The sequence below is a fragment of the Varanus komodoensis genome, unplaced genomic scaffold (genome assembly GCF_004798865.1).
Source record: "Varanus komodoensis strain SLA01 unplaced genomic scaffold, ASM479886v1 scaffold1, whole genome shotgun sequence".
Taxonomy (NCBI): Eukaryota; Metazoa; Chordata; class Lepidosauria; order Squamata; family Varanidae; genus Varanus; species Varanus komodoensis.
In genome coordinates, this window is record NW_025335268.1 from 24989793 (window position 1) to 25010601 (window position 20809).

The window sequence follows — 20809 nt, forward strand, 5'->3', positions numbered from 1 at the left end:
ATGGTCTTGATGAAAATTGCCCTGTAGCTGCTATTAAGATCAAGACCTGACACAGTTCTTAGTAGTGCATTTCACATCACATCTACCTTGGCCCCATTCATAGTAATATTACCCATGGCCATTGCTTCATTTTCCCAAAACACATCACTAAGTCTCATCTGATACTTGCATCATCTGCCACTAAGTAATTCATTCAGACTGCAAACCTGCATTTTGAGATTGAGTCTATCTATGCTGCAGACCTCATGGCCAAACCTAATCTTGGAGGTTTCTTGCCTCCCCAACTCCCCACCATCCCCTGGTTTGGTTTGGTTTGGTTTGGTTTGTTGCCTAACAGCCTTGCCTCATGAAGAGTTCTGGAGAACTCACAAGCTTGCATTTTTTGTGAAATTTTAATAAAGTTATTTTCCAACTGTAAATTTGGCTGTTTTTCTCATGAGTCAGCAGAGTCAAATTTTGTGTCTTTAAACACCCAAAACAAATGTACTCCAGTTTCAGTGGAACCAACCAACCCTAACAGGGTTCCTACTGATATGTTTAGCATTATATCTAGTTTAGGCCTAAGAGGCACGACTTGGTTACATGTGCTGAGAGAGGAGAACCCTTGAGACATGTGGGCCCAGGGCAACCATTCACAGCCTGAGAGGTAGGTCTTGATATATATTTTGCATATTTCAGGAGATGGAAGGAATCACAATGATATTTTGTTTAATAAACAACTATATGAAAGAGGTCCTTCTTGTCATTACACAAGGAAGAAGAAGGTGATGAAAGATTGCTCTGTGTTCAGCCCATGGCTTATTTAAATAAATCCCCCTAGCTCCCACCTTCTGCATCCAGCATCTTTGGGATATCCAAATATTTTTCAGCAATTTCCATGGCAAGGTTTATATTTCCCATTGGGTCATCCTGCACAAAAATCAGAAATTAGAATCAATCACCAACATAATTTACGCAGGATTGTTGCAGTACATAAATGAAGCATTTTTCAGAACCAAAGAATAGTATATTTTAGAGTCTTTATCAAAGGGAAGCATATTTTCAAAATAAAAATAAATTATTTTCAATTAAAACCCTTTCAGAATTGTAATTTTAAGGTTAATCCCAAATAACCTTACTTGCAAAATTACTCTGCATACTCAAAAGCAAGCCTCACTGAGTTCAATGGGTCTTCCTCCAGGGTAAGTATTTATAGCATTGCAGCCTAACCATCTGTCCCAGAAGAGTCTCCCACTGTGGTCACCAGGACTTGTTCCCAAGTGAGTGAATAGGATTGGAGCCTTAATGCAGTCTTCCCTAAGCTAGTGACACCAGGTGTGCTGCCCTGTAACTCCCAGCAGGGCCAGCATCCTGTGAGGCAGGAAGAAGCCTGTGCTTCTGACTGTGGAATAGGAGTGGCAAATTGTGCTCCTCCCCTCTGCCCCTGCCAGGAGAACCCCAGTAGTGCTCCAGAGAGCCCTTCAGGCCACCCTCCCCACTGCAGCATCTGCTGCAATGAGGCAGCAGCTGGCGGACCCCTCTGGAGCAGCTGCCTAGCATCCAGCTGTGGAAACTCCATCTCTTGGTTGACTTAGTACATTAATTAGAATGATACTCTGAGTACTATTAAGATTTATGCCACAAGATTTGTGTGCTATGTAAGGTTGTTTCTACACGGAGGTAGAATCACAAATACTAGGCATATGACTAAGACAAAGGCTGTGATGGCCTCACCACATTCTAAGGTGCTTCCAGATGAGGCTTTTATTATTCTCTGTCCCATTCACAGATTTTTACTGGGAGGTTTCCAGACAGTAGCATTATCAACTTATAACTGTCCTGTACTTTCCCACTCCTTTTTCTGTCTTTTTTGCTCATAAAGAAGAAAAGATGGACTAGGTGCATAGCACCTTCTGATGGGAGTGCTAGGACTCCTCTGTTTGGAAGCACCCCAGATCAACCTTCACTGAACAGCAAAGAAAAGGCCCACAACAGATACATGATGCAAAACTGGCCCCATGTAATCCAGTGCTTCCTAGACTATTAAACTTGTTTCTATTACCAATGAATTCAGTGGAACCAAATTAACTTAAATGCAAAGGCTACAATCCTGTAAAGTATTCACTTGTATTTAGGTTGCTCACCATTTTGAGAACACTCTGGGTGAAAAAGTATCATATACATTTTCACAAGCATGTGTGCACATGCGCACGCATATGCACACACAAGAGCAGTGTAGTTCAGCATCGACTGAAGGCAGATACAGGGATATAGCAACTGGATGTATTCACAGTGATGGTGACTTCACCTGCCACCCCACTCAGGCTTTCCTGTTCCCTTTGAGCTTAGCTGCCATCCCTGCAGTAGCTGGTGGAGAAATGAATTTTTCTAGCAACAATATTTCATTGACTGTAGGGTGGCTTGGTTTCAAATGCGCAATTAAGACCCATTAGTTTTACAGTGGCAAAAACTGTTTCTGGTGGCAATAAAAACTTATAGAAATGGTTTGTTTATATGGATTGACACAGCTGCCTGGAATTTTGGACTCTTCTTAAAGGCATACCTGTAATAACACTATCTCTGCTTCAAATTTACCTTTTCACCACTGTATATAAGCAAACATTCTACTGAAGGCAGTGGAATTTCTGAATAAGCATGTATGGATCAGACTGTAAATCTTCATTTTCACTAGGCTCTGGATTGGATTGTCAGTTACTTGAAGCTTTGCTTATTAAATCCTCAGTGTTACCTGCAGATCTGCCATACTCACTAATCTTTATAGAAATCTACAGAACTGTAGACCTGCTACAGTTAAAAAGTTACAAGAAAGATCACACTTTGCTGTGTAGAAAAGCTTTGACAGCAAGGCCTTTCTTCTCACTGCAATGCAAAGGCAAGAGAAAGCATGCAGGAAGCAAAGCCAGCTAACTAAACAAACAAACACAAAAAGTCACAGCAAAACACTTCACAATAATGTTTGAGGACACTGACAGAGAAACAAGAAAAGCAAGCATCAGTTGCATGCAGTGCTGCTACATACGGTGTTACTGCTTACTGCAACTATTGACAATATAGCTGTCATATGCTCTCAGCCAGCATTTTAAAATACTTTGAGCTGTATTAGGAAATGTGTCTCCTATCACTCCTTTTTTAGGGATGACAATGCCCATATGCAGGAGGCAGTGGTGTGTGTCCGTACATGCATGCAAGGGAGAACAGGTTGTGCACTGGGCTTTCAAGACATGCTTTAGCCTCCTTCACAACACACAATTGGTGTACTATTGGGTCTTTTGCATCTGTTGGGCAAGAGCCAGAAAAGAAGGCCACCTCAAGTTACTAAGCACACCCCAGATTGCTGTTAAAGAGACATGCTAAGCACATAGGAAGTGAGCCAAATCACTGCAAATACCACACTGTGTCACCCAGACAGATGACCTTAGATAGTTTGGAGTAGTCAATAAGATCAGGTCGATGTCTATGGATAAGCGCACAAAGACCAAGGCCGTCTTTCCAGCTTCACAGTAAACAATCAAAGATAAAATGGAAATATGTTAATAGCATCATGGTAACCTCTGGTAGATCAAGGTCTGACAACATGCAGAAGCTGTTCAATATTCCCAGCAATGCTGTGAAATAGTGGAATTTGCTATAATCCCAAGGTTTCCTAAGATTGGTTTTGCTGAATTTCATTCAGTGATCGAGAACACATTGAGAAGAACAAAGCATGGACCGATGAATCTGGTAATCACATGGGGTTAAGTCTGTTTTCAGTGCATACTTGAAACATCCAGAGATTCTTGATGTCACAGCACAGGTATATTTAGACTGTACCATATAAGATGAATTTCTAAACTGTGGCCTTGTTTGTGTTGGGAGAATCCCAGATAAATCCCATGTATCATTCATTACACATAATGAATGAGCATGTGTTTATTTTCTCAGATGCAGCATGAAGCCACAACTAGTAGCTGGAAGGCATTTGACTGGCTGAACTGATTCTTTGGCTCCTATAATTTGTGTACCTAAAAATGGCTTGCTTTTAATTTACATGGTATACTCAAGGTAACTCTGAAAAATATATTGTTCACACATACAGAAAACCGATACTAAAATGTTGAACCAGTAGAACAATAGAACATTCAACTTGTTTTAAAGGCCTGGAAGAATAAAACGGTTTTAACCAATGTTCTGGGGTCTCAGTGGCCTTGACAAGTCTACTTCAGCCATGGTAAGACTGAGCAAATGCAGATATTAGAAGTTACAGACTAACACACCTCGTGATCACCAGGTTAGGAAAGGCTGTGTGGCCAGCAAGCTAACCTCTGAAGGAAGCAGCACAGTGGCACATGGGGCATGATTCACACTTGATCAGCATTAGGAGGGAAACTCACACAGGAGAGGACATAATTCTTGTGGGTAATAATTTGACAAATTAGAGTGTATTTGTTTCACGACTATTCCAAATAATAATTTGCTTATTTATTATTATTTCTATACAGCCAATATCTGAAGCTCTCTGAGAGGTTGACAACACTAAACACAATATTATTATTATTATTATTATTATTATAACATTTCTATTATTATTATTATAACATTTCTACAATACATTGTTTTAAATCGACATCAAAGATCTGCCACTACAACTGTCTTTAAAAACGTAAGAGAAATTGCTGGATATTTGGTAAACTGCAAATAATTTCAACTACCTGTAACCTGACTTTACAAGTAGACCATTACCCATAATGCAAAAAGATTCCATTCTGTTACTACTCAAATATGAACAGTCCAGATTTTTTACAGCCATTTGCACAGTGTGATTACAACAGCTTGCTCTAGATAGACCAGAGAGTCTTCTGCCTTCCATTCTGTCTCATAAGACTTCTGTGAAACTTGAAAGCTTACATACTCATATATGACCTAACTAAATCTATTTAAAAAAAACCAACTTCCTATCCTTTCCAGACCTACAAGGCAAACACTGTTTACTGGCACCAGAGAAAAAGTTCATTCAATAATCACTTCACACTATTCTAGTTATACCTAATTTATAATTAAGTACCTCCTCTACTATAATAAAGCTCTAAAATATATTTTTGTTCTGGTGTTTGGAAAAGCCTTGTTCTATTTTATAGGTTATTGTGAACTACCCAGAGAACTTATTGGGCAGTATAGAAATGTAATAAATAAACAAGAAAAATAAGAATAATAACCACCAAAGGTTAATCCCATAGTTTAACTATCTCTTGCAAGAAGTACTTTCTTTAATCTGTCCTGAGTCTCCTGCCAATCAGCCTAATGGAAGACTACAGAATCCTGGCATTATGAGAGTAGGAAAAAATGTCTCCCCTCTCCCATCTTTTGCTAAACAATCCCAGCTGTTAAAACCTTTTCTTACAAGGAAGTTGTTTCAGGCCTGAGAAATTGTTAGTTGCCCTTTTCTACACATTTTCCAATTCTGTAATTTTTTAGGTTTGGTGACCAGAAGAGTACACAGTATTCCAGTGCAGCAGCATCATAGATTTTTATATGGGCAGTATGATACTAACAGTTTTATTTCTTTCCCAATAATGCATAATATGGAATTTGTCATTTTCACAGCAGCCATAATATAGGAATTGACATATTGTCAAACTGCGAGGATGTTCTCCATTACTGATTGCAAAACTCAGGTGCAAAATGCCTGGTGATCTTTGCACATCTGGATGTTGCTAACTTTACCTAAGATGGAAGTTTTGAATGTTCACATTTCTGTAAGGAGCAGTTTTTCTTTGACACCACAGCAGCAGTCCTTCTTTGGCAGATGTCTCTGAAACAATCACAAAAATAGACATATGAGGAAGGTAACAAACCTTCAAGTCAAACTTGCTATAGCCATAGAGCAGCTGAGTAGGATTATATTGATGAATTCAAAAGGTAGTACTGGTTTGCCACAAAATACTGTTCTCCAAAATGTCCTTGGGTAGAAATGTTTCATCCTCCTGTGGACAGTTCCCTCTCTTTCTACTGTGTGGTTTCTTATGAAGTGCAATAGCTGAATACTAATATCTTTAATGCAACTGAATTTCTATTTCAAAATATATTTGTGCATATATATGAATGAGGGACACTAGATGAATAGCTAGAAGATGTTGATTATGTATATTCATTGTGATTCCCCCATTAGGTAAATAGCCATAATTTGTTCTTCTTTACTTCCTATTTTATTAACCCAATTCGGGCTCCCAAACCATTACTATATTTGAGGTGCTATAACTTATTGAATTACATTTCATCTCACAATTAAAAATTGCTGTATAAAACTCAAAATTTCACATTTACTTTTAATGTTAATAAAAACTGCATGTTTAACCTGCTTTCATCTGGAAGTTCTAGTGCTACAATTTAATTTTTAATTCAAACAAACATTTATATCCCATCCATTCTGACAAATGGCTCAGAACGGCTTACAATGATTTAAAATATTACAATAATACAATGATAAAACAGTACATATTAAATCAGTATAAAACAAACTTCATAAAACAAGAAAAAGAAGGAAGGAGAAAAAGAGTAGAAAATGTGACAGTGGAAAAAAGATCTTAAAACATCTAAAACCTTAATTATTAAAATGATGGTTGAATAAAAAGGTCTTTACCTGGTGCCGGAAAGAGTATAAAATCAGCACCAGGTGGACCTCTCTGGAGAGTGCATTCCATAATCTGGGTGCCACTGCAGAGAAGGCCCTCCTCTGGATAGACACCCTCCATACCTCCTTCAAAGAGGGTTCCCAGAGCAAGGCCTCCCCTGCCAATCTTAAGGGGCATGAGGGCATATAGGGAAGGAGGCGGTCCTTCAAGCATCAAATTTCCACCACTGCAGTTATAATACTTAAAGTAGTCTCAGTTCAGACATTCATATCCGACTTAATGAAAAGAGAGATGAATAAGCCTTATGAGAACCAGGACCAATGTCAAGTAGGAATGTTTGGGCACTTGCTGAGGGCCCACGCTCCAGCAGGACCCCCATAAGGACAGCCCTATGGAAATGTTCTTTGTCTTCACCATTGTAGCCTTCTTGTTCATCTGACATTTGCTTTGGCCCAGACAGTGGTAATGGTGAGAAGGAGCAAGAGATATCAGTGCCTAGTTCCTCTCCATTGTCCAGCAAGCAAGTGGTAGCAATGATGAGATCGAGGATAAATAGGAGTGAGCAATAGCAGCAATGCCATAGAAACAGAAACAGAGCAAGTCAGAAGGGGTCTCCTGGGCCATCTAGTCTGACCTCCAGCTCCAGCCGGCTCCGCTCACAACATGCCCACCATGGGCATGTCCAGCCTAGCTTTGAACACACTCACCGATGGGACCTCAACGACCTCTCGTGGAAGTCCATTCCATACCCTCGGGGTCCTAACTATCAGGATGTGCTTCCTGGTATCCAAATGGATCCTTGGTTCCCTGAACTTTGCTCCGTTTGAGCGCATCCTGCCTTCCTCTGCAGGGGAGAACAGGTCACTACCCATCTCCATGTGACATCCCCTCACATACCTGTATGTTGCCAACATATCCCCTCCGAGTCGCCTCTTCTCCAGGCTGAAGAGACCCAGTTCCCTCAGTCTCGCCTCATACCCCATCCCCTGCAAACTGGGGGATCTTGTGGCCCTACGCTGCACTGACTCTAACCTGGCTATATCCTTTCTATAATGAGGGGCCCAAAACTGAGCACAATACTCCAGTTGCGGGTGCTCCAGAGTTGTATAGAGTGGTAGTAATACCTCTCTCGATCTAGAAACCACACTTCTGGCTATGCAACCAAGGGTGGCGTTCACCCTCTTGACCACTGCATAACACTGCTGACTCATGTTTAGCCTGCAGTCAACCAGTACCCTGAGGTCCCTTTCACAAGTGCTGCTCTCCAGCCACTTGTCCCCTAACCTGTACTTATGACACCTATTCCTATGCCCCATGTGCAAGACCTTGCACTTCTCCACATTGAACAACATCCTGTTGTCTCCTGCCCACTTCCATAGTCTGTCCAGATCCTTTTGGATCTGGAGTACCTGCTCCTCAGTTGTGGCTACTGCTCCAGTTTTAGTATCATCTGCGAATTTGATCAGCAGACTGTTCACCCCTTCTTCCATGTCATTTATGAAAAGATTAAACAGGATCAGCCCAAAGACAGAACCCTGGGGGACCCCACTTGTCACTGGCCGTCATCCCGATGATTCCCCACTAATGGTTACCCTCTGCTTTTGGTCAGTCAACCATGCCCTAATCCATCGGACAGTGCTTGGTGTATCTCAAAACTCCTCAGCTTCTCAACCAGGATATCATGGGGCACTTTGTCAAAGGCCTTGCTGAAATCCAGGTAAATCACATCCTCTGCATCCCCTCCTTCTAGCCATCTCGAAAACTTGTCATAGAATTCCACAAGGTTTGTCTGGCAGGACCTGTTTTTGCGGAAGCCGTGTTGTGTGGCTGTCAGCCTCCCTTCCCTATCTAGCATCACTAGATCTCTCTCTATTATGAGCCTTTCCGTTGTTTTTCCTACAATGGATGTAAGGCTAAATGGTCTGTACCATGATACTGAGAAGATAGATTCACTGAGGCAGCTGAGTTAATTGAATATGTATTGCCCAAGAGCTGTCCAAAGCCTGGAGCCAGCACTAGTGAACAAGCATATAGCCCCTTCATTCCTCCCATTATGTGGGAATAAACCAGAACTCTTCAACTAACTTCAGTTTCCTATTTGTCCTGACCTGAGGTTAACGTCTTCAGGACCAGCCAGGATCTCAAGCCAGCTTCAGATCATGGATACCTAAGTCATTAACCATAGTTTCTTTGTTTGAATAAAATAGGGAGCTATGGTTAAGAGCAGGTCTCTCCCTTTCTCTTTTATTTCCTAGCAGACTCTAAGCAAATTTTAGAAGCACAGTTCTTTTACTAAAACTTAACAGATTAAAGAACAGTAGAAATCAAAGCAGCATTCTCTTTGAGATATGGGGGAAGCATCTGCCTATGTAAAGAGTTGAATTCAAGTGGAAACTTCCCCTCCTTCCCTTCTTTTCCCAAAAGCTGATTCCAACTATAGGAGGCCCATGATGCTTGAGCACTAGATGTTAGGAACACCAGATGCTTATAATCAGTTCACTTACTTCATTTGTCATCTCCTAACTATTTGTGGGAGGCCATGGCAGTTAAACCACTATACAACTCAACTGTATATGATCCAAGGATGCATCTAGAGACTCACTTCCCTCATTTTTGCTTCAGTGCTTCTGTCTTAATCCAGAAATACAAGAAATAAAATAACAAGCATATCAGAAAATGGGGTACTTTCCTGTCAACTTCCCAATCAATATATCCATGCAGACAAAATGGTCGGTGCATGTCTTTTGATTACCATCAATGTATAGTATGAATTTATGGAGAAAGTTGCAGGGAGAAGCATGGAAGTATGTTGAAAGAAGGACTGTTGGGGATGAAGATAAACTGGATGCATAGATATACACTTCAAAACTGCTTTGGGATGTATCTTTACTGGATGCATCCCCCAAAGAACTGTGCATTTAAGCTCTGAACTATCAGGGCTCCTAAGTTTTATGTTTCCTAATATTTGCTGAACAAAGATCTCTGTTGGAAATCTGTAAACGCACCATTCATATTTAGAGATGCTATAGAAATGTCTGATTTATATCTTTCCCAAAGATTGCTTTAATTACTACAGTACAATGAGGGTAAAATAAATTTGTCAAGAATAGTTATTCTCTAAATCAACAAATGAAGTGCAGGAAACAGTTAATTTGTTATATATTGTACTACATAATGAAGGACATCTGTTTGCTCAAGTGAAATGCAGACATTCAGAGTTTGGGAATAAATCTTCAGCTGCCCAAATACTTGATTTAAATATTGAATAAGTTATTTTATGTTTCCAAAAGGGGAAAAAAGCCTTTGCTGTTAAAGGGTTTTTCTTTTTAAGTTTCAGTGTCTACATCAGAAACCACTCAAGAAATAACTTTACGATTTCAAGCTATTATGTTTCCATAGAGTATGGAACAATATAAGCTGTTTCAATTAGGGCTAAATCCTATGCAAATTTACACAGAAAATTTAAAGCCTTTTTCTGTCAAAATTTGCATGGGATTGCACCATTAGAGGAGGGAGAAGGAGTGGGGGGGGGAGAGAGGGAGGGAGAGAGAGAGAGAGAGAGAGAGCGCGCTTATACTTCATAAGCTCAATAAGCCAGCCTTGAATACTTTTTACTGAACATGAATCTCAGGCAAATGCATATATTTCTTAGGGATTCTGCAGTGCCCTTTGAGATCCGATTCCTTCTCATGTCCTCTTAATGCCTCAAGGTCATAATATGACTCATTAAGCTTGTATGTTGGCCAGTTATCTGCCCATTCTGGGCATTGTCAGACTATGACTTGTTGAGCTATGTACCAAACTCTTTCTCTGTTTCAGAGATGAAGGACACTTAAACATTATTGTATACATGAACTGACTTCATTGCATCAGCCTCGTGCCTGCTTTTTCATTATTTCATTGATTCTAATCACCTCAGCCTGAGAGTGGATTCAAGCAACCATTTTGAGCAGACAGCTGACAAGTTCTAAAAGCCAAGCCACCACAGAGTTCATGTTCTTTCAGAGAAGGTTGGGCACCATCATGACAAGTGAATGCAGCATACTGAGATTTTGATAGAATCAGTCACACACATCTTCATATAATTCATTAACACATTTTCGTTGTAAAAACAGTTTAATTCATTTAAAGAGTCACATGACATGGAAGACTCACCTGATACAGTTCTCTCTTGGACTGTACCAGGCCAGAGTGCAAGAGGGAGACTGCAAGGGTGGATCCTCCACCATGTAAACACTTCTTGCCAACGCAAATACAGCATGCCAGAAAGGGTTTTAGAACTCATAGAATAGTAGATTTGGAAGGGGCCATGTAGGCCATTGGGTCCAACCCCCTGCTGTTGCAGGACACCAATCTATACCATTCCACTCAGATGGTATAATGTCTCTGGTGAGGGAGAGCCCACCACTTCTCTAGGCAGCTGGTTCTGATAGTGAGGAAGTTTCTCTTGATATCTAGCCTGATTCTAGGTTGTCACAAGTTGAACTTATTATTCTGTGTACTGTACTCAGCTATGAGTGAGAAGAGATCTTGACCTTCCTTTTTGTGACAGCCTTTGAAGTACTTATAGAGTGATATCATGTCCCCCATCAGTCTTCTTTTCTCAAGGCTGAACATGCCCAGTTCTCTCAGTCTCTCTTCATAGAACAGTGTTTGCAAACCCTGGATGATTTTTGTTGCCCTTCTCTGGACTCTTTCCAATTTTTCTTCATCTTTCTTAAATCTTGGTGCCCAGAACTGGACAAAGTATTCCAGATGACAGTATTCAGTATAGATCCCTCACACACACACACACACACACACATCTTCCTATTGAGATCAAAAACCCAGAAGGGTTGTTGCACATGTTTCTGACTGATCACTCCTTCTTTGGTGCTGAAGTTGGATATACAAGGGAAATGGAGCCGAGTCTTTAAAGTTGCCAGTGCCTTTATGTTACTGTATTTCAGCTAAGAGAATACAGAAGGAAGAAATCAGAGCAGCCAAAACAGGCTGATCTCCAAAATGCTTACTGAGAAGCATGCCAACTGCTATAAAACTGAAAGCCTCATGAACACTCATTGACCTCAGTTGCATGGCACAAGAATTCATGCTAGGCAAGTAGTCACAGGAAGTTGTCATAGCTTCTGACCTGGAAGAGTTTCCCACAGGATGGCTTATTTTGGGGGAACAAGCCATGCTAAGAACCCATGGCTTGTTATATGGTTGTTCTTCCCAACAATGGGAAGCCAGGAGACTAATATTATCATGGGTTATGGGAATTGGTTACAGAGCTGCTTGGAAAGAGTAGCAAAAAAACCCATGGTGCTCACTTTTCATGATTTCACCAGTGCCTGCCCTTCCATAGATGTTGAAACAGCATTTTGGAGGGACCATCTCTTATTCCCCAGCTTTTGTAAAAAAAATAATGGTTCCTCAGAGTTGTGCAATTAAGGATCATATTATTATTCTTTTTCACAAATGTATTCCTTTGACTGACTGATATGTGTAGCATAACCCACAGCAAGTTCAATCATCTATCAAGTATACCATGGTTTATTTAGCAACCAACTGACCCATGGTAGCTTATTCATAGGGTGGCTTAGCATAATGTGTTAACTCATCCAATGTTGTCATCCTAAAATTTGCTTAATGGCCAGACAGCTCAGGTTAGTACTTCTTGACAAAAATATGTGAGACAGAATGTTGGAGCATGTTCTTACCTTCTACTGAAATATCTTGAATAGCAAAACGAAGAATGATTGTCCAGATCATGCCCAGGGTCATTTTCACATTGCCATCTACAATTTCTAGAGTGAAACAAAATGAATAGTTTATACAACATGCTGTAGCCACAGAGGATACACCCACTATAATTATAATTAAATTACATTTATATATAATATACAATTTTATATATATAATTAAATATAGTTTTATATATTATGCAGATCTTAAAATCTCTCCTTCACCCCACCACTCTAGAGTACTAATCCATATCAGGGCCCTGAACCTAGTTTAGAAGGTTTTTCTAAATAGCTGCTAGACAAACATTTAGGATACAATTCTATGCATGTTTAGACAAGGGAAAGTCCTACAACTAGGAGCATGCTAGGACTTTTTTTACCAACTAAAATAGCATAAGATTGCTTCTTCAAGTGATGTCTGTTGTGTGCCTTATTTAATATCTTATATTCTTTGAATGATTCAACACCAATTCTTGTTTAAATGTTATGCCAAACTTATTTTTACCACACGCATGCATGCACTTACGCAGCTGATTTCGTGTTTAAATTGGGTAACCTCAGCTATAGCTGGAGTGTTAGCACACCATACTCATAAGCAGTAAACCCAGTTTCTACACCTTTCAATATGAAACCAGCTCCATGGAATACCACATAGGCATAATTTTAGGTTGCACACGATATGCATCATATTTAATTCTGGATTAGGCCACACACCTGTGTTTTACTACTTTATTCGAATTTCTGTTTGCTTCAGATATAATAGATTATGAACTGATCCCAATGACTGATACCAAGGCTTTGCCATCCATTTTCTCTTCTGTTTAAAATCATTTTGAATCCACGCAGGGGATTACCTGGGCTAGCCAGATGTTTGACACAGATTGGTGACAGTTTGAGAGGAATCAGAATCTGAAATGCATATAAAGAGACTGTGCCTGCATAATGAACCAAACTAGCTCTCTGAAATGTACTGCGTTAGGGTTGAAAGTCAAGCTTTGCCATCAGCATCTTTACATACCTTCTGCACCAATGGAGACAAGCTTGACACCTTTGCTGGCTATAAAATCTAGGGCTTTGTTGACATTTGCAATTTTATGGAAACGCATCTTCCCTCTGTCCGGTTTCGGAAGTCTTTCCCCTGCAAAAAACCAAGTGGAATATGTATTTAGCATTGACATCTGGCTGCAGGAACATTGGCTGTGGCCAGACTGGGGATACAAATATGCTTCATACTACTAAACCAAACACTAGCTTTCTCATAGCTTCAGACCCCATTTTCAAGAGGAAATATACAAGTATAAAAGTGATTTGAGGTTTTTGGTGAAGCAGAAAACTTCAATTTAAATTGTTAGATCTGTCTAAAACATATCAAAGAATTTATGCGTTATTCCACTTACTTGTTAACATCATAATTCAGTGGAAAAGCACCCACTTTACATGCCAAAGGTTTGATCCCCGGCATTACTTGGTAGAGCAGGGAAAACTTCTGCCTGAAAACTTGGAGGGCTGTTGCCAGCCAGCTTCAACAACACTGGTCTAGCTAGACCAATTTTCTGGAGAATTTTTGCAATACAAATAAAGCACACTGGTTCTGATGCATAGTTCATCATATAATGGCAGTGCTGGGATAACATCCATCAATAGCATACCTGATTTCCAGCTCTGAGGCATAATTATCTTACACAACACCTGTGGATTAATCTGCAGAATCCAGACTGGTGCACTGTAGCAAGTCGATGCCTAACCACATTTTTAATTGTGCAAGTAAAATAAGTGGAATTCAAGGGCTGCAATCTTGTGATAATCTGGGAATAAATCCCATGGGAAAACAATGGATTTTATCTTAGAGAGGGCTTGCTTAACTTTAGATGGATCATGTTAGTTCTTCTACTTTTTATTATTTATTTATTTATTTGAAGTTTTTATATGCCGTCCCCTTGCTACATAGCCTTGGGACAGCTTACAGAAATAAACAAACATAATAACAATTACAATTAAAACCTGGAAACACACTGGCTGCACAAATAAAATCTATAAATATTAAACATTATTAAAATACTGTTTGAATAAAAAGGTCTTGGCCTGGCGCAGAAAAACAAATAACGATGGTACCAGGCAGACCTCTTTGGGGAGCGCATTCCACAGATGGGGCGCCACTGCAGAGAAAGCCCTCCTCTGGATACTTTGCTTCTTGATATCTCTCATGGAAGGCTCCCGGAGGACAGCCTCTGCTGCCCATCTCAAGGGGCGGGAGGGCAAATGCTAGTTCAATGCTAGTTTTATTAATAACTGCATCTATACAATCAGTTTTTAAAACAATTGTTTTCTCCAGGCCTAAAAAACACTCCTTGATAAAATAAAGTACTCCCACAGCTGTTTCCCCTGTTAACTTCAGACCAAACTCTTTCATTCCACCCTAGGGAAGTTGTTCCCCAGCCTTGCTGCTGTTGTTCACTCTTATAATTATCTGAATCCATCCTTCTTGAACATGAATGACAAAAATATACATCATATTCTCCTATTAGCTAGTTACAAGATTTATCATGATTAAATTCCTAATGATTTTCAAGGATTTTCATGGGACTATCAAGATTTAATAATGCAGAAAATGATATCTTCTGTAGCCCAATCTTATACATCAGCAAGGACAGTTCAGTAATTCAACTAAGTTCAGTGGCATCTGTTCATAAGTAAGTGTGCATAAGATTGCACGCTTCACTAAGTAAAAACATAAGAGTTCGTCAAAAGAGAACAACCAGGGAAAAAGGAATTTAGAAGAAATACATAGAAACATGGATGCTGCTGAGCGGGATGGTGCTTTACCTCTATTTTTTCCACACTCTAATGATACCCTTCCTTGTGTTGCAGGTATATAGTTCTGTTTACCTATTATCCATTTCCAGAAGCAGAAAGAGAGAGCGAGAGAGCGAGAGCGAGCAGATTCAGGCACCCATGTTCTGTAATCACATACTAGCAAAGGCCTGGCAGAACGCTTAAGGGCGAGGCAGCAGTGTATGTAACAGGCATTTAGTGATCAATCTTTTTTTGTATAATGTTTTATATGGGTTCCTGGCCTATGCTATTATCAGCTTCAGATATTACTTCTACTGTGTGGTTAACAACCAAGCCTGATTTTTAAAAGAAATTTAATACTGGGCAAAGTCCCAGGACACTCCCATCTTCCAGAGTTTAATCAGGACTGCAGCGTGCAAGAGGGGGAATTTAACTGTTTCTTTCCCAGCTGCAATCACAAAGAAAATCATGCCCACCCACTTCTGCACAGCAATTAGTTTTAGAAAAAGAGATCTCTTTGGCATCAGTGAGAACAAAGCTTCCCTCCTTTAATTACAGTTGCAGTGCGCAGGAAGGAGAAGTTTAACTGCTTCCTTCCCATCTGCCACCCCAATTACAAATCTCTCCCTACACAGCAATTTGCCTTAGGGGGAAAAAAAGCTTCCATGAATATCAGTGGAAATATTTTTGAAAGCTCACTGCCTTGCAGAGAGAATATTTTCCAGGATTGTAGTTGAGAAGGAAAGCGTTAAAACTAATCTTTCTGTAGAGTGCAGGATATTTTTAAATTAAAATTTAAAATAAAAAATAGATGTGATTGCTAGCCACAAGTAATGTCTAGTACGGCCCCAAGATAAGAAGGTTTCACAGCCTGAATGAGTATTAAATAGCTTCTGAAATATGAAAGCACAGAGTTATAAATATACTGATATGGCATTTGCTGTTTTTAAACAAACCTGAAATGACTTCCAAAAGCAACATCAGTTTAAGGCCATTCCTGAAATCCTCTTCAATGTTCTCAATCTGTGTGCCTGCTTTTCGTAGGTGGGAATTGCACCAGGCGGTAAATGTCTGCAATCATAATAGGCAAAAGTGTGAGAAAAGATAACGAACAGCTATTAAAAGTCAACTGAGAAAATATTAAGAAGTTTCAATACAGGATCTGGAAACCCAGTGTCTATCAGTGTTTTATCTGAAGTATAATACTGATTGAGATATTGCTGTCCTATCAATGTTTAGCCTCACTATTTGGCAAATACAAGACAGATCTGTCTTGCACCTGGAGCATCCAACTGCATAGCCATTCCAGGAAAGTCAGCCATAAAATATGCAGAGACAGTGATGATGGGTTTTTATGTGGACACAGCTTTATTACTTACAGCTTAGAATTTTTGTAGTGCATGGAAGGATCCCTTAACTGGGAGGCCCACCTGCTCTGCAACCTGCATGCCAGCCTGGATGCTGGGTGACCCATTGTCAAGTGGAAATTTTGCTGGAGCATAAGCAGATCCTGCCTTGAGTTCCATGGTTCTCTGATCCCATGGGAATGGCGCCAGCATACAGCCCCCAGTCCCATGCCCTGCTCCCATGAACCACCCTAGTCTTTGCTAGGGATAGGGTCGTACCCCTAAGGCCAAATTCCACACTGGAGTTCTTGAGGCCGCAATCCAGTAGTAGGTGGAGCCTAAGGCAAAAGAGGCAGGGACAAAAATACCCCAACATATCCACATAATCGCCATAAAGCCAATAATTAAGTCTTTCAACTTTTCATTAGGGAAAAATACACAAAAACCATGGAATTTTCCACTAGCAGAAAGCCTAGAGGACTAGGCCTAGAGGATCAGAGGGTTAGATTGAGCCCCCAGTGGGTGAGATTCAGTTGCTGGGCCTGAACTTCTGCATCCCTCCCTTATAGCATACTCAATATGTAACTGTTATCTGCCTCATCTGCTATTGGGTAGTTGTAGTGATACATACATGCTAGTCCAGTTCAGGCAGTTATTCTCTGTAGGAAGTCAACATGCAAGGGAAGGAAGTGCTCTAGTCCCACACCCGCGGTTTATGTTTCCATTGCCCTGTGTGCAGGGAGCATGATGGGCTGAAGAGAAGAGCATCCTCTATCCTTGTGTGGAGAGTCTCTAAGGGGTAGGATGCTGAAAAATCAGTATTGAGCACACCGCTCCTATAAGGACACCAGGTCCTTTGATTTTGCCCAAAAGACTATGTATAATAAAGCAGAAGGTTATCTTGCATACCTTTTCAAGGGTAACACGGAAGGTCTGCTTTTTAAAACCTATGTTTTAATTTGAAATTGATAATCACACTATTAATAGAATTCATGGAAAATTAGATTACTATGGATTCATAAAGACTTCTTCCTCTGACATATGTCAGTTGTGGGAGACCTCTTGCATATTTTATTTATGCTATTGTTCTCACTTTCATTATATCTATTTTTACCCTTATCTGTTCTGTGGAACCTGAGTCAACTTCCATAGCTACAGGAGTTGCACAGTTACATAATTTATCACTGCAGAAACTTTGCAAGGCTTGGTTATTCAACGCTCCAATACTTATTGCAATTGTTTCATGCCCAGCTGATGGCACAAATACAGTTCAATATTCAGACAAACTAGTTGTTAGGGATAAGCTTGTATGGGAAGTTAACCAGTATAAAAATGGAGTTGCCTGCATGATGCATCTGTTAGAATTTATTTCTTGTTCAGTGCTTTCCCATTAACTCCACCATCACCTCCAGACAGAAGGTTCTTTCCTTCCTTAATGGGTTTTTTGGTAATAAGAAAAAAAGGTGAGAAAACAAAGAGGGTTACAAATGGAAGATAACAACATCTAGTATCCCTATAAAATTTTGTAAATGAGGCTTGGCAATTGCACAATAAAAGCTTCATCTGGAAACACTGATAGAGAGACCTAAATGAAATTGTTTTGAACAGGAGTTGGGAAGGATCAGGATATACACATCTACTCAGAATCCTATGCGAGTCTACTCAGAAGGAAGTCCCAGTGCATTCATTGTTGGTCCCTCGAGTTCAGTGACACACTTTTGAATGGATATGCACAGGATTGCAGAGTTAGCTATGTTTATATATCACCTTTTTTGCATGGCTTAATTTCATGCTTTATTTTTATTACCAAACCTAAGGCTAAGGGATAGAACAGGATAATTAAAACAGCAACAATAAAAAATATTATTGCCACATTCTTGTAGAATGTTATATTACATTATGAAGGCCTTTAAGAATTCTTAGAACATGAAGTACTTTCAATAGTGACATGAGATAACAAGCTGCAATTTCTCTGTGCAAGTGACAGTCATTTCCACTTGTGGCTTCTGCAATGCATAGAAATTGGCTGTCAAATACACAGTAGCTTAACAGACTGCCCCAATACATGAAACATCTTTTAATTGCTGTTATTGCTGATCTATTGAACAAGCAGATGGGTATGCATATGTGCATGTGCATACACACACTCACGTGTGTATATCACGTGTTTTTATGAGTTTTGGGGATAGTTGTCATCTTCCACATATACATTAAGAAATGTATGTCTATATATGAGTTGAAGATATAGTATCATTTCCTATGAATTCATGAAGAAAACAACCTCTAGAAATATGGTAAAGGTCCTACAAAGCAAAAGAAGCAGAACAGATGAAATTGTAGATGCCTTTTGTATTAGGTGGCCACCTTTCTTGAGACTTCGTTCTGTTTCCACATGTTGAGAGGACAAACTGCTGCTTCTGACTAATCTATTCTATTAATAGGTATTGAGCAACTATTCGAAATATGTTTTGGTCTTACAGACCTAGCTATGGCCAACAAATAACACTATACCCATCCCATCTTTAATCCCTTGGGATTGCAAAAGGTATTGCTTTAATTAGATCAGCCATTTTTTCCACTGCTGAACACATGGAAGTAGAGTGGCATATTAGATGGCAGTAAAATCTCAGGAAGTAATCAAAACAAAAGTCCTGAAAAACTGAACTTTTAAACTTTACATTCATGTTCTCAAGAAATTTCCCATTTTTAGAACTAAATACTTTTGCTTCTATCTTAAAAGCTGCTACTACCATAGGTAGTAGAGAAAGCCCAGGAAGTGTCAAAACCTTTGTTGATGGTCAGTTTATAGCACTACAGATACGCAGCTTTTACTTATCTGATCTAGAGGATCCAGCTGTCTTTCCTGAAGGTAGCCCTTCTGTTGCTGAGATACTGGAGATCAAACCACAGTTTGCTAATTTGCTACTTGTGGGAAAATGTGAATTCACCTTGCTATGTGCACCAATTACTCAGTGGCATCCTCAGTGAAGATCCATACAAGCTCAACCATTCGCACCATTTCGCGAACTTGAAAAAAATGCATTTTTCCTTTTTTATTCCTTAGAGGGTAGGCAGTTCACTGCTTTGGCCCTCTATAGTTAATGAAACTACATGGTTTATGACCTTCCTTTTCAGGATGTCTCTCTGTCACAGGGGAGGTCAATTTTCAGGGGTCAAGGGACCAGTTTTCCCTCTGGAGCCCACTGTACCACAGTGATCAATATGGCAGTGTGGAATTTAAATGGGACTGCTTTGTCTATGCTTGATTGCACATAGGGTTTGCAATAAACACTTGCTGCTGCTGCTGTACTGTCAAATTTAAGCAGTAGATTTGGTAGTGGTGGTGGTGGCAGCCACAAAAATGACCAGGGAGACCACAACCAGTGACCAAACAAACCAAATGCAATCTGATAATCTTGAGCTATGGCCTGCCAGTTTTTGTCAAATGATTGTTTTAGAGTCTGGAAAGCAAAAGAAGAGGATTATCTAGCCTCTGGCCAGCCGCGATACATAATTGTGCCATAAGCTGTGCAGGTCATTTGTACTGCAAACACATTGCCTTGTCTCCCGGTTCACATTAATCATTGAATGGTAGTCCAATGGTAGAGAAATACTACCAGCATGACACACACACAAATCCATATGCAAGGAAGTTAAAAAGAAATGCAATATTGACCTGATATATCCTGAATACAATGTTTAACTGTTTTCACTTTTCTTCTGCACTATGGAATCCGTGGATGCAATGCCTCCTCGGAATTTAGACCGCAGCAGCAGCAGCAACAACATACTTGCTTTCTTTCCAGATCTGAATACAGATGAACACACTTTATTATTCCTAGAAAATAATATCTGCAACTAATACTATGTTTCGGTCTAATCTGTAGCAAAGATTCCACGCCATGGGAATGCATGGAAATCTGGGATGAAAATGGGACAGCCAAAAGCTGAAATCCCTCCCTCCAATAGCACCATGGTCCCTATCTGAATTAGGACTGCATGTACTTACACTGAGGTAATTAATCTAATCATAGCTCTGCATCATTCAATGTCATGAACTTCAAAGGAGAAAAACCTCAGCTATGTGATCATACCATACGTGTTTTAAGTCACAGCTAACAATGAATAAATGCTGTGGGAGGGAACAAATGCATTTTCCTGCTCTGTTACAGGGGACGTCTGGTGCCACCGGCACATCTACCACGTTTCTATCTAAGGCCACTTTACAGGCTTAGATGCCTGCAGCCAGGCCCTTTTCCCCTCTCAAGCCTAGTTAGAACTGTGCTCTTGAGGTAGCGCTAAAGGGCTGACAAATACAGTCATAGGTGGGAGCTAA

At 40.0% G+C, this 20809-nt stretch overlaps 1 protein-coding gene across 1 annotated transcript in view; it reads right to left on the reverse strand.

Moving 5' to 3' along the window:
- The window catches only part of ACTN2 (actinin alpha 2), a 69778-nt gene that overhangs the window by 40680 nt on the left and 8289 nt on the right, over positions 1-20809 (reverse strand). Inside the window, exons 2-7 of the mRNA XM_044419891.1 lie at positions 16084-16198; positions 13353-13472; positions 12311-12397; positions 5701-5788; positions 3415-3493; positions 828-909 (exon numbers count right to left, since the gene is read on the reverse strand). Of these exons, the coding sequence (XP_044275826.1) occupies positions 828-909; positions 3415-3493; positions 5701-5788; positions 12311-12397; positions 13353-13472; positions 16084-16198 (571 nt within the window). The remainder of the gene's footprint in view (positions 1-827; positions 910-3414; positions 3494-5700; positions 5789-12310; positions 12398-13352; positions 13473-16083; positions 16199-20809) is intronic.